This window comes from Lissotriton helveticus, chromosome 2_1 (assembly GCF_964261635.1).
Source record: "Lissotriton helveticus chromosome 2_1, aLisHel1.1, whole genome shotgun sequence".
Lineage (NCBI taxonomy): Eukaryota > Metazoa > Chordata > Amphibia > Caudata > Salamandridae > Lissotriton > Lissotriton helveticus.
This window is the reverse complement of record NC_136059.1, coordinates 1,969,731,562-1,969,744,829: the sequence shown is the minus strand read 5'-3', so window position 1 is coordinate 1,969,744,829 and position 13,268 is coordinate 1,969,731,562. Positions and strand designations below refer to the sequence as shown.

The 13,268-nt window shown below is 43.5% G+C and overlaps 1 protein-coding gene across 1 annotated transcript in view; it reads left to right on the top strand.

The window, feature by feature from the left end:
* IQCM (IQ motif containing M) overlaps positions 1-13,268 on the top strand; it is a 1,609,700-nt gene that overhangs the window by 596,172 nt on the left and 1,000,260 nt on the right. Inside the window, exon 5 of the mRNA XM_078676908.1 lies at positions 5,994-6,084. Coding sequence (XP_078533034.1) covers positions 5,994-6,084 — 91 coding nt within the window. The remainder of the gene's footprint in view (positions 1-5,993; positions 6,085-13,268) is intronic.

Below are 13,268 nucleotides of genomic sequence, written 5' to 3'. Positions count from 1 at the left end.
CACGATTTTTTAACAACAACCTCTTGGATTTCTGTGCTTGTACTCCAAGATGAGCTCTTTTGGTAACAATGGTATTATATTTATATTTTAGTTGTTTTATTAGCTGTAAACAAGATGGATCTTTAGATTGTCTAAAGGTGGCTTCCAGAGTTTTAACTTGAGATGATAAATCTGTAAGCTCCTTTTTAATATCAGAATTTCGTTTGGACATACACTTAATCACTTGACCACGGAAAGTGCATTTAAATGAGTCCCAGAGAACGACTGGGGAAGAAACAGAGCCTTCATTTTCATGAAAAAAAATATCTATAGCTTTAGAAAATTCATCAACCTGAGAAGCATCATGCAAGACTTCGGTATTCAATCGCCATGAACGACCGCGCAATTTAGGAGCAAAGGAGGACAGTGTAAAGGTAACCGCCACGTGATCGGAAATCAAAATAGGATGTATAAGCGGAGAAGAGGAAGATGAAACAAGAGAAGAATGAACCAGTAGATAGTCAATACGAGAGAAGGAAGAATGAGGCGAAGAGAAGAAAGAAAAATCACTACCAGTGGGATTATGGAGTCGCCATAAATCTTGAAGATGAGTAAAGGAACACATATTAAGCATTTGTTTGTGAGATTTAGGAGGACGAAACTGAAATGCAGAGTTCCTGTCTAAAAGAGGGTCCATTGGTAAATTAAAATCTCCGCCTACAATAAGATTACCAGAGTGCGGGGTGTCATTTAATTCTTTAGTAACCGATTTCCAAAAGGCCGGATCATCAACGTTAGGGGCATAGATATTCATCACATACAGGTCGTGTTGACCATCCGACAATTTAGATAGCAGCCAGCGACCCTGAGAGTCATGATCAGAAGAAAGTATAGATAACCCAGAATTTTTTGAAACTAATGTAATGACCCCATTTCGTTTGCCAGAGGCATCAGAACAACAAACATCCGAAACCCATTCCTTCTTCAAAAACAATGCCTCTCTGTTAGTGACCTTGGTTTCTTGAAAAAGAACCAGGTCAGAAGACAGAGATTTACAATAATCTAAGACTTTCGATCTCTTCACCGGATGATTCAAACCCTTAACTTTAAGGGATAAGACCTTCAAACCCGGCATGGAAATACAGAATAACAAAGAAAAGACGACATGGATGACAAAAAAGGAGCAACCTCACAGAAACAAGGAACACATCTTTAATCCTAGGAAACACAGAGGGAGAATCCATGTGGGGAATCCAAGAGAAAGGGGAAGAAGTAAAAGAAGAAAAGAGAAAAGAAAGGAGGAAGAGAGGAAGCAGGAGGGAAGGCCTAAAAAAGACCAACATCATACTAGGGAGAACGTGGAAAAGGCGAGTATGGGTCCCGTACTAGGAGGAAAAGTAATCGATCACAATAGCCCCAAAATATAGTAAGCTGATAGCAGTAAAATAGGAACTGGTAACAGACAAAATTAGCAACGCAAAGCAGCATAACAATGTGAATAGGCACCATGTAACTAAGAAAAGTGTATAATCACAGTTAGTCATCCGTCTAACATCAGAGACATAGCAATAATAATAATACTGTCAGAAAAAACTATTTAGAAAAACAATTTAGAAAAACAAAAGCCAGAGGCAACTCATGAACAATAGATGAATGCATGACGATGAATATGCACATCCGAAAAATAAAAACATAGTCAATGAACAAACTGTACCTGAATGCAATAACAATATATAGTTGAAGAAGAAAAAACCGGAACCTACAAATATGTAGGAAAGAAAGGAAGAAAGATAGTAAAATAGATAGAAAAGAAAAAAAATAGAGAATGACAGATATGAGAAAAAATAAGGTAACTAGTAAGAGAAGCGTCGAGAAAAGAGAAAAGTGACTGGAAATAAACAATAACAGAAAGTAAGAAGAAGAAGAGCAGAATACAAGCTAAGAGCAGGACTCTGGAAAGAAGGAGAGACCAGAAAAAAGTAAGGGCACCAAAAGAACAGGAAAAGTCTATCAAATAGCCTTGGAAGTTAAAACCGACACATAGTGATAACGTGAATAGGCAAAATGTACCTAAGCAAACAGTATAATTACATTTAGTTATTATTCTAATAACAAGAGACATAGCAATAATAAGTAATACTATCAGAAAAACTGAGTAGAAAAAACAAAAGCCTGAGGTAACTTGTGAGCAGTAGATGAATGCCCGACGAACAAAATGCATAACCTAAAAATCAAAATATAATCAATGAGCAAACTATAACTGTATAGAATAGCAATATATAATTGAAGTAGAAAAAACCGGAACATATAACTATGTAGGAAGGAAAGGAAGAAAAATAATAAAATGGATAGAAAAGCGAAAGACAGAAAAAGACAGATATGAGAAAATAAAAAATAAGGTAACTAGGAAGAGAACAGCGTCTAGAAAAGAGAAACGTGGCTTGAAATAAACAATGACAGAAAGTAAGAGCAAGAAGAGCAGAATATCAGCTAAAGAGTATGACTCTGGACAAAAAGGAGAGAACAGGAAACAGAGTGGACACCAGAAGAACAGGAAAAGTCCATCAAACAGCCATGGAGGTCAAGAGCGACATATAAGCTCAACATGAGAGAAGAAAGACCCAGGCATATAAAAGAAAACATCCAGAAGAAAGAAGAAAACAATTCAAGTGCCAGAGGCACCAGAAGACTGCGAAGTCGCTTTCTGAATCTCCATCTCTATCTCCAATTGGTTGTCCAGAAATGTAGATAAATCGGCCGGTTCATCGAAAATTCTAGAACGTCCTTTATAAGTAATGCGGAACTTCGATGGTCCAGAGAACGAAAAGGGAATGCCCATTTCAGTAAGACGTTTCCGAAGATTAAGGAAGCCTTTCCTCCTTATGACCGTATCTCTGGCAAAGTCCTGAGAGATTGAGATTCGATGACCGTCCCAGATGACTTGTTTAGCTTTGCGCATATGAGAGAGAATCTGTTCAGTATGCTGATGTCGCAATGGCTTAAAAATAACTGCTCTTGCCTGGGTTGCCGATTTAGACCGAAACGTTGGAACACGATGTGCTCTTTCTATCTCAAACTCTCTGAGGAATGAGATTTGTAAGGTGTCCGGAATCCACTGAGATAAGAACTCTATCATAGATGCAGATGATTTCTCTGAATCTTCCGGCAGGCCAAAAATGCGTAGGTTAGATCTGCGATTACGATCTTCCTGCTCAGTGAGATCCCTTTGCAATGCCGCCATTGAGCGCTCCATGTGGTTAATGGATCTGGAGTGTTTCTGTATACCATCCTCCGCAGAACTGATTCGTGATTCCGTAGCAGATACACGAAGGGAGAGGGCTTTAAAGTCATTCCTGATAGCAGACACCTCCACTTGCAGTAAATCTGTATTAGTTTTTGTTGACTGCGCAATATCATGCACCTCATTAAGGCGCGTTAATATGGTGTCCAGCGTGGAGGTAGTGTCTGACTGAGCAGACTCAGGTGTAGGAGACACCGATTTAAGTCTTTTCAGTGACGTGCCAACATCTTTAGAGTCTTTGTTAGTCGTGGAGCGCCCCATATTTGTAGCCATGAAGGAGGAACCACTAAGAAAAAATATATAACCACTTGAAGGAAAGAGGAGAGCAAAAACTGCGCAGACTGTAGCCCAAAATAAGAGATATAGCACACTGAGCTCACTGGGCGCTATGAGAGAATAGCGGCGGGCTTATATGCAGGGCAGGCAGGTATCCAATAAATGATATAGCTACAATGAATTCAGGAGGTCACAACAAGGAGTTCGCAGAAAAAAGAACCACACCTGTATGAGGTATCTGCACTGAGAGAAAATAACGCGTGGGCAACCTAATTTCCAGCCAAGCAGCAAGAAAATATCAGAAAAAAGGAAAAATGTTACCAATTTCAGGCATCAGTGAAGAAACTTCCTAGACAGCCACCACGACTTGTAACCTTGTATCGAAAACGGCATTCCTGAAGAGAAAATGCCAGCTGCGTCAGGAGCAGGAAATGGCGGCCGTCCGTGAGGAGAACGAGCGTCTCTGGAGCGTGAGACAGAAAACATGCAGCCGATGGTCAAAACAGCAGGAAAACCTCATCAAACAGCTCCCTTCATGTTCCGCTGCTGAAGGCTGCCTTTTCCGCATACAGGGGCAGTCGGGGAACGGAGCAATTAACCCGACGGGAGAACTCGCCTCGGAGCTCAAGCGCAATCCGCCATGCTGAAGCGGCGCGCAAGCCACGCCCCCCTGTCAGCTATGTATTCTGAAATGAAACACATGAATGCATTACAAATAACGATTCTTTAGTATTGTGAGTAAAATCACATTAATATTCTTTTTTGCTTCTCTCATCTCTAATCGTGCTTGATTATCAATCATAGAGAGCAGCTACATGCCTTTGTAGCTGAGATAGGTGTTGTGTTTCACATCTTTCCTCCCACATAGATGTTTGTAAGTTCCTATTATTAGAATGTTTTGGTTTGACTTACTAAAGTTCCATTGTGGTCCGTTGCTAGATAGCCTGTGGATAGGGCACATAATAAAGTACACTCCCCACTTACTCCAGTGGCCTGTTTTGTTTATAGTGGACCAAAGAATCTCCATAGACGATCCCTTTATTCAACCCTTGTGGACTGGATCATTAAACCCATTTATGCCAATAATATTTGAATTTGTTGGTGGTTTTGAATGGATCACTGAATGTCAGTAGTATTGAGCAAACCACGTACATTTTGTGTTGTCGATATTTGAACTTGTCAGTGGTAAAAGTTGTTGGTGATTTGAAATTATTGTGTAAAGATTTGTATAAGTTAAATATCACTACCAACATTGGGAAATAGGGGTCAGATGTATCAATAGTGTGTATAGTGATTACCTAATTGCGATTCTCTCAAATAGCAATTAGGAAATCGCTATTCCTAATGTATGAAACTTATGGAACAACCAGATGTACAACTCATTTTACCGGTGTTTGTGACTGGTAAAATGCACTGTCAAACCGTATTTTGCAAGTCAGTAACCTATTACCGACCCGCAAAATAGGGTCTGCGAGTCGCTATTAGGAACGGGCGTGCCAAGGGCATCCCTTCCTAATAGCGAGTCGCACTAGTATGTAGGAATGTTTTGCAGCCGTCAATGTGGTCATAAAACGCTTGCAGTTTACTACCAATTTCAAATTGGTGGTAAGCCATTCGCAAACGGGAAAGGGTACTTTCCTTTCTCCTTTGTGAATGGGGCGCCAGCATTTTTTCAGAGGAGGCTGTGGTCCCAGTGACCCATAGACTACTGCCCTTGGGGACCCCTTCCCGTTTGCGAATGGATTACCACCTACTTGAAGTAGGTGATAAAATGCAAATGTTTAGCAACCGCATTTCGATCGCTAAACATTCTTACACACGACTGTGATTCAGTATTAGGAAGGGATGCCTTAAATGCGCCCCTTCCTAATACCAAATCGGCATGTATTATTTATTCCAAATTGCAATTCGGTAACATGTTACTAAATCGCAATTTGGGAATGATACATACAAAAAAGCATTTTTCTGGTCGCAAACGGCCTGATTCTGTGAATCGGGCCGTTTGCGTGCGGAAAACTGCGTGAAACATCTGGCCCTAAGTTGTGTAGGGCTGACATGAAGCTCTATAAAGAATACTGCTTACAACATTTACTGATAAGAAATTTACCATTTGCTCCCAAAATCGTTGTTACGATATTCATCAAATAATGCAAACTGATTGAAATACATGCAATGTTTCTGAAACAGTCCACTGTGAAATGAAGCCAGAAATGATGCATTTACTAAGTGATACTGCTTTATGTATTTTTACCTTGCCTCCTTCATGTAATTTGTAGACATCCTGTTTTTAAGTGGTTTTGTTTGACTGGTTTGCAAAATTTGACAGAGGACAAGCTGAAAACCACAGAAACAGCCAATTGTTTGAAAAATATTGCATTATACAAAGACAGTGTGCTTGTGAAAAATGATTACGATATGTTCTTGAATTCATTTTTAGAATCAATAAAACTTTGGGATGTCTTGAACATACTTGATGCAGTGACTCATGAAATGGAATTTGAGAAAAAGAAAGGGGATTCACCAGTCAGGTAAAAATGTTGAAAATGTTTGCTCATTTAGCTTACTATAAATCTCATTTGCGTTACTGTATACATTAATTTGTCCCATTAAACGCATAACAACTAAACTGTCACCCTCAGGAGGCATAGAAAGCTCACTAATCCCTGACGCAGCACTCTAAAGTTCAGAATCAGATGGGCGAGTTGTAGCATTACACAAGGATCCTGGGTCAGCAACCAGTAAATCAGTCAGTCCAACGTCCTACACTCATTAAACTCGGATAACCAGGTAATGGATGCCTGTATGAAGAGATGGGGGTTCACAGGGAATAATGCACAAACTGCTTGTTAGGACTTACTGTGTACCCCAATCCCCTTCAGTCAAGGTGATCTTCATCGATGATGCTGAGTTTGAGAAGAAGCCAAATGAAAGTTTTTGAGCAGATTTCAAGTTAATTTTTTTATTAGCATAGTTATTTAAAACCATTGCATCAAGGCACAGCATTAACATTTGTAAAAGATGATAACATATTTTTAAAATAAATTTGTTGTCTATTTCTATTGCGGATTGGGTTTTTAAGTTTGTTTTTTGCGTCTTTAGGGAAGTGGCTGTTGGTGGAGAGCCCATTTCCTTAGTTGTTTAGTGATGTTTTGCTGTATGGCCTCACGTCACACCTTAGTGTCATGTGAGTTTAATGAAAAAGCATTAGGTTTACTGGTTGTTTTGGCTGAACATCCCTCCTTGAGGGAGCTGGGATTTCTTTGGCCACCAGTCTCAAAACTTTTATCAAACGGCAGTTCAACTGTGGGTACTCTGGTGCGAAGCAGGCCAGCACGGCTTGCCTCCATGTCCTGATTGCTCGTTGAATAAAGTGAGGTTGCAGTACTTGTTTCCATTCCTTCAGAAGATCTTTACATGTGCATAAGAGGTGCAGCAGGTCCTCCGGTGCTGTGCCGCATAAGCGGCAGGTGGAACCTGCTTGGTACGCAAGCCAGTTTGGAAGGTGCTTTGTGCAAGGTAGCAGATCCAGTCGATATTTCGAGTTGAATTATGACGTTTTGGTGTATCCTAAGATGATAGATTTTTTGTTTTAAAAAAAATCTTTTTTATCAACTATGCTCAAGTGACCATACCGTACAGTAATCACATGTGTTTGTACATGGTTGAAATTTTAGCATCACAAACATTTTCTGTAGGAGAGGTATGAGGTCGTGTGTCATCCACCAAAGGCCCAAATTTGCAACAGGACATACGTACAATCAGCAAACAAGAATCACAATTTATCAGTCTCTCCCTTCCCCCCGACAAGGCGTACCTGATGCGTATCACTTCTCCCCCAACATTGCCCTATGCTGGCGCCATAGTGACCATATTTTCTGCCACTTTGTGACACAAACTCGACTTTTATACATTGGTTGTTCAGCACGTTGGCACCAATTAAGGTCCCGTTTCCACTCTCCCAGTGACGGCTGCAAAGGTGCTCCCCCCTCCTTGCGATGTTTCTTTTGGCATTTCCCGCTGCAAAAGCAAGCCATATTCCTGTAACCCTGGGCCAATCAAAGTCTCCTCGGATCATCAGGAGAAGCCATCTAGCGTCCATTGGGACTGTCACTCCCGACACCCTTGAGATTACACCCGTGACTCTCTGCCAAAACCCGGCTATCTCCTGACATTCACACAGAATGTGAAAGAAAGTTCCCTCCTGCTGGCAACCCCTTACGCAGAGCGCTGTGTGTGCCCTAACCCATTTATACAAGTGTGTTCATGGATAGTAGGTACAGTGTAGTATCTTGAGTTGCACCAGCCTAAATCTTTTCCGGACTGTAATCTCTCTTGGGCTCAGGATTGCCTCCTGCCAATCCGCATCATCTATATTCCCGAGATCATCAGTCCATGTCATCCTCAAGGCCGCCAGAGGGTTTGGCACGTTATTTATTAATTTACGATACATCATGGAAGTTCCACATTGAATATGTTGCTGCAGAGCGTGTGTCAGTCTGCGGCAGTGGTATCTCTGCGATTGGTTTAAGTTATATTCCTGCTACGGGTTGTCAAATCCAAGTGGAACCTCACCCCTCCATACATCTCTAGGGGCTTAATCCTATCAGTTTCCACCCTCTGAAATCCTTTAAGGCAGCCACTTATTTCAGTAGATCTCCTGCCCACAGTGGGGTCCGGCTAGTCAGTTTCCCCATTCAGCCTAATAGTTTACTGGCTTACCTCCAAAACCCCACCACCACCCCTGTCTGTGTCGGACACTTCGAGCATGTCTTCCGGGAGTACAAGAGTGGTACTCAATTTCATCCTGACATATTGGCTCTGTCCACTCTATAGGCTGGTTCATTCACGTCTGTGTATATTCAGTGATTTATAACCAACAACTGGGAAGCCCAGTAGTATAGTCTAATGTCGGGGACTGCCAGGCCACCATCGTACACTCCCTTTTGTAACTTGTGAAGCGCTATTCCGGGAGAGCCACCCTGCCATAACAGCATTCTGACTTCCTGGGATATTCTTCTTAAAACTGTTGGGGAACTGGGCATGGGATGTTCTTGAGAACATAGAGGAGACGCTGCAAAGCCATCTTTTTAAACAGAGCTACTCTGCCCATAAGAGATAGTGGGAGGGTATGCCAGTGATGTACATTGGCGCTGAGCCGATCTATCTGGGGCTCGAGTTTATTCTTTAGGAACGTCTCGCTATCTCTAGTAATGTATATGCCCAGGTACTTAAGCCCTTCTCCTACCACTGGTGCAGCACACTTTGCCGGTATCTTAGGTGGAGGGCCTGATAGTGGGAGTATCACCAATTTATAGACCAATTAATGGTGTATCCTGACTAACTCCCAAATAGCTCAAAAATACGGAGTATTCTCACCATCGAACAGTACGGCCCTGCTAAATATAGGAGTATTGCATCCGCATAAAGCGAAATGCGCTTCCCCCACCCTCCCGGTGCCTCTATACCCCAAACCATCGGGTCTCTCTGGACTCAGTGTGCCAGTGGATCCAGTGCGAGGGTGAACAGCAGTAGGGATAGGCGGCAGGCCTGTCTGGTTCCCCTCTTCAGGTGGAAGGATCTGGACAACACTCCATTGACTCGCACTCGGGCCGGAGGTTTCTAATACAACAGTTTTCCCCAACTACAGAAGTTAGAGCCGAAGCCCATCCTGTGAAGTATCATAAATAAAGAGGGCCACTCTATACTGTCGAGCGCCGTTGATGCTTCTAACGACATCAACGCCATTTACTTGGCGGCGGACTCACACGTCATATGGTGCACTCTGTATAGCCGCTGTAAGTTGTGGCGGGTGCTTCTATTAGGCATGAAGCCCGATTGATCTATGTGTATCACATCCGAGATGATCGACACCAGTCTATTCGCCAAAGCCTTGGCTAGTACTTTTGCTTCTACATTGATCAGGGAGATTGGGCGATAGGAGACTCACTGGTCCGGTGGTTTCCCGGCCTTGTGTATCACCGCAATTGTGGTCGCACGCTGACCTGACGGGAGTTGCCCTGCCCTGCGCCTCTACCAACATATTTAGTAGTTGTGGTATTATTATGGAAGCCTAACTTTTGTATATTTCAATTGGAAGTCCATTAAGGCCTGTTGCCTTCCCTGAATTAAGGCGCCCTAGGGCTCTGCCCAGTTCTTTCTCCGTGAGGTCAGCATGTGTCATGCCCTTCTTCAGTTAGTGTGGGTAGGGAGAAGTCTTGTAGTATTTCCTCACAATCGCCCTCAGATCTAGTGCAGACGGGTGCGTATACCTTCTCAAAATGTGCGGCAAAAACCTCTGCTATGTCTGTGCTTCTTGTTTTCATCCTAGTTATCTTGAGCTCCAAATACCCTAATTTGTAGTGCCTCTTCCTTCTTTTTTGCCCGAATTAGCGCCTGTACCCCTCCCCTCAGCACTGTTTTATAGGCCTCCTATATGTGTGAATCTACCGTCCCCTCATTCTCCTTAAAGTATAGTTTCGAGCTCTCCCAGAGTTGGTCCCGGAGTACAGGATTCTGCAGGTGCCAGGGGTCAATCCTCAGGAACGCTGCCCTGTTAAGGAGCAGGCCCCTAATAACCACCCCCACAGGGGGGTGATCTGAGATACCCCTTGCCATATGCTGTGGGTTTGTAAATCCTTCCACTTTGCCATTCTGTGTGAAGAGGTTATCAAGCCTAGAAAAGGAACCATATCGTGCGGAGTAGTATATATACTGTCGAGCAAGTGGGTTGCGCACTCCTCACAGGTCTACCAAACCCTTGGCCCTCAGGAAGCGCTGCAGGTCTTGCTTTCCTCTCCAGCCCACTCGAGAACCAGATTGATCTAGCTCCGGGTCCTTAACAGCGTTTGTGTCCCCGCCCACCAAAAGGGTGCTCAGGGGCAATTTAACTAGGAACAAACTGTCCTTCGGGAAATCGATATTGTGAAGTCCCGGCGGTATGTAAATTGAACAAAATAAAACCGTGCACCCCTCCCATTAACCCGCTACCGCAACACAGCAGCTGCATCATCAGCTCCGGTTATCTGTTATGGTCAGAGGTAGCGTATTGCGAACTAGGATTCCCACCCTGAGCCCCTGTCGAGTATCCAGGGTGGGCCACCAGCCTGTGCCCGAATCGATCTAGAGCTTTCCAGTTGATCCCCTTTAGGTGCGACTCTTGTACCAGTACTACGTCTGGGGAGTGACTCTTAATGTGCTGGAGGACTAAGGTATGCTGATTTTGTTCCCCAGACCATTTACATTCCAGGTCCATATCTGTATACTAGTGAGTTCTCCCATGGTGTCGGGTTAAGGAATTCACTCATGCCAATCCTTCCCACTCCCAGAATGGTCTTGTGTCAACCTGTTGCACTGTTCAGCTGCGATGGTGCTGAGCGCACATGCAAACATAAATAATAAACCTTAACATTGTACCCAACTCCCCCCTCCCTTCAACCCCGCTAGGTGAGTATCAAACCTCCCACAGCCCAAACACACAGAGTGCCTGTCGCTCAAACTGTGTAATAACAAACATTAATAAGGGGCAGCATGTCAGCCTCCAGCACAAAGTACTATAATTCTGCTGTTTGGATACTTCTAAACCCTGTTAGAATGTCTCAAGAGCAACCTTGTCCATCTGCTCACACTCCCGATCCCCGGAGTGGACACCGATAATCACAACACCACAAGTGTCTCTTTGGTGCCCCATTTCAAGGGTGGTCCTTACCCTAATCCTGAACTAGTTGAAAGATTTTTGAGGGGCCAAGGCTGTGTAATTGCTCAGGGTCATCCAACTGTGGGTCCTCTTTGAAAGTGCTGCTCTGTCTTCGGTCAATGATAAAAGTTTTACAGTTTTCCATACAGTTTTTTTAATGTTATATTGTTGGTGGGTGTTTCCCAGAGCTGTGATAGCCCTGTGTTACTCAGGCATCTTTTAAGATAGGACGAAGCAGGTGACGAGTGCCTTTGTTGTAATTCTAACCATAAGTATGATTGAGAGTTTCTGATGTAGCTTTCCGGACTTTGTTCTAGGTGATGATATATGCTCCTTATCTTGCCAGGGTCTGTTTTTTTAATCCAAACTCCAACCTAATCTGTGCTGGTGAGGTGTATTTGGGCAAACCGAAGATAATTCTGTGTGCTTTCCAGAATTGTTGAATCCTTGCCCCTCTGTAGTTCACTGCCATTGGCTAACATTGGTAAAAGCTTGACTTGTGTGACTTGAGCTAAGGAGAGTAACGATGGACTGCTCAGTTCCTTAGCGAAACTGCCAGGGCAAGGCCCTTCCTTCTGATTGAGTCCTTCTGGGTGAAGAAGTGGCCTCCCTTGTCTATAATCACGCCTAGGTATTTATATTCTGTTACGGGTTCAATGCATGTAATGCGTCAGTGCCAAACTGGTGGTTTCTTTGGGTTTTTCTTGATCGTCATTGTCCTTGTTTTCTCCAGGTTGATGGTTAGGCTGTTAGCTTCGGAGAATTCCTGTGTGATGTTGAGGAGGTGCTGAAGGTCCTGTGTGTGGCTGATTAGGATAATGTCATCCGCATATAGAAGTCATGGCAGTGCTAGTTCTCCTAATCTCGGAGCATGTGAGTTGCAGGCATTCCGTGCTGGTACCAGGAGAAAAAGAGGTTGAGTAGGGTCAGTGCCAAGACACACCCCTGTTTAAGTCCCTTGTTGGTTAGTATGCATCTTGAAAAAGAGGAGCCATCTGGACCCATGTTTCTGTGTGTAGATTGATTACCAGGTTCAGCAGAGTCTGTGGGATCCCCCATTGTACAAGTTTGACCCAGAGTCTATTGCAGTTCACGTGGTCAAAAGTAGCTTAATAGATAAAGCATAGGTGTAGCTGCATTTTTGCTGCTTCCGCCTTGTCAATCAGCAGTGCCTTGGCCGGGATGTTGGTTGTTACTCCGACTGACTTTGCGAAGCCTGTCTGATTGAGAGGAATGAAATATTTCTCTTTGACCCAGGACTGGAGCTCTTCTAGGAGTGTTTTTGCAAAGTATTTGACCTCGTTGTCTAGGAGTGTGACTAGATGCTAGTTTTTTGGCAGAGTCTTGTCTCCCAACTTGAATATTGGGAAGATTATTGAACCTTCCAGTCGGATGGAAGTGTGCCGATTTGCCCTATTTCGGTAAAGAGACGTTCGAGGGACTTGGCCCAGAGTTCTGCATCTTGTTTGAACAGTACTGGGGAAATTTCATTTGGACCCGGGGCCCCTTCTCTCCTTCCTTTTCCTATTTGTCGTTTGATTGCTGTGATGCTGCAACTTGGGAATGCTATAGTCATTGTGTTTCCCTCTGCTGCCAGGGATTTTGTTGCACTCCCTTTCTCAGAATGGCTTGCTGGCGGGGTTCCTCAAGTGTGTATTGTAATTGTTTTTGATCCAGTGGTCTGTAGGGTGTAATCTTGGTGGAAATGGCACCCAAGGTATCTTGCCCAAACTTCTTCTGAGATGTTGGATGAGGCGCCCTTGTGAGTGGGGGGAATGAATCTGTTTATTGTTCCCCAGAATCTTGTGCTGTCTTTTTGCTTGATATCAGCATGCAGTTTTGTCCAGACCTCCTCTTCTAATTCTCTTTTGGTAGCCCAATTTAGTCTTTTAAGCTGATAATTTTGCTGTCCCAGCAGTGCTAAGTAGGCTTTTTTGTTTGGATTGTGGAGGAGAGATCTTAGCGGGCGGTAGATTAGGTTTTTGGTGTTCTTAATTTGAGTCATTTGCGCTTTTGAAA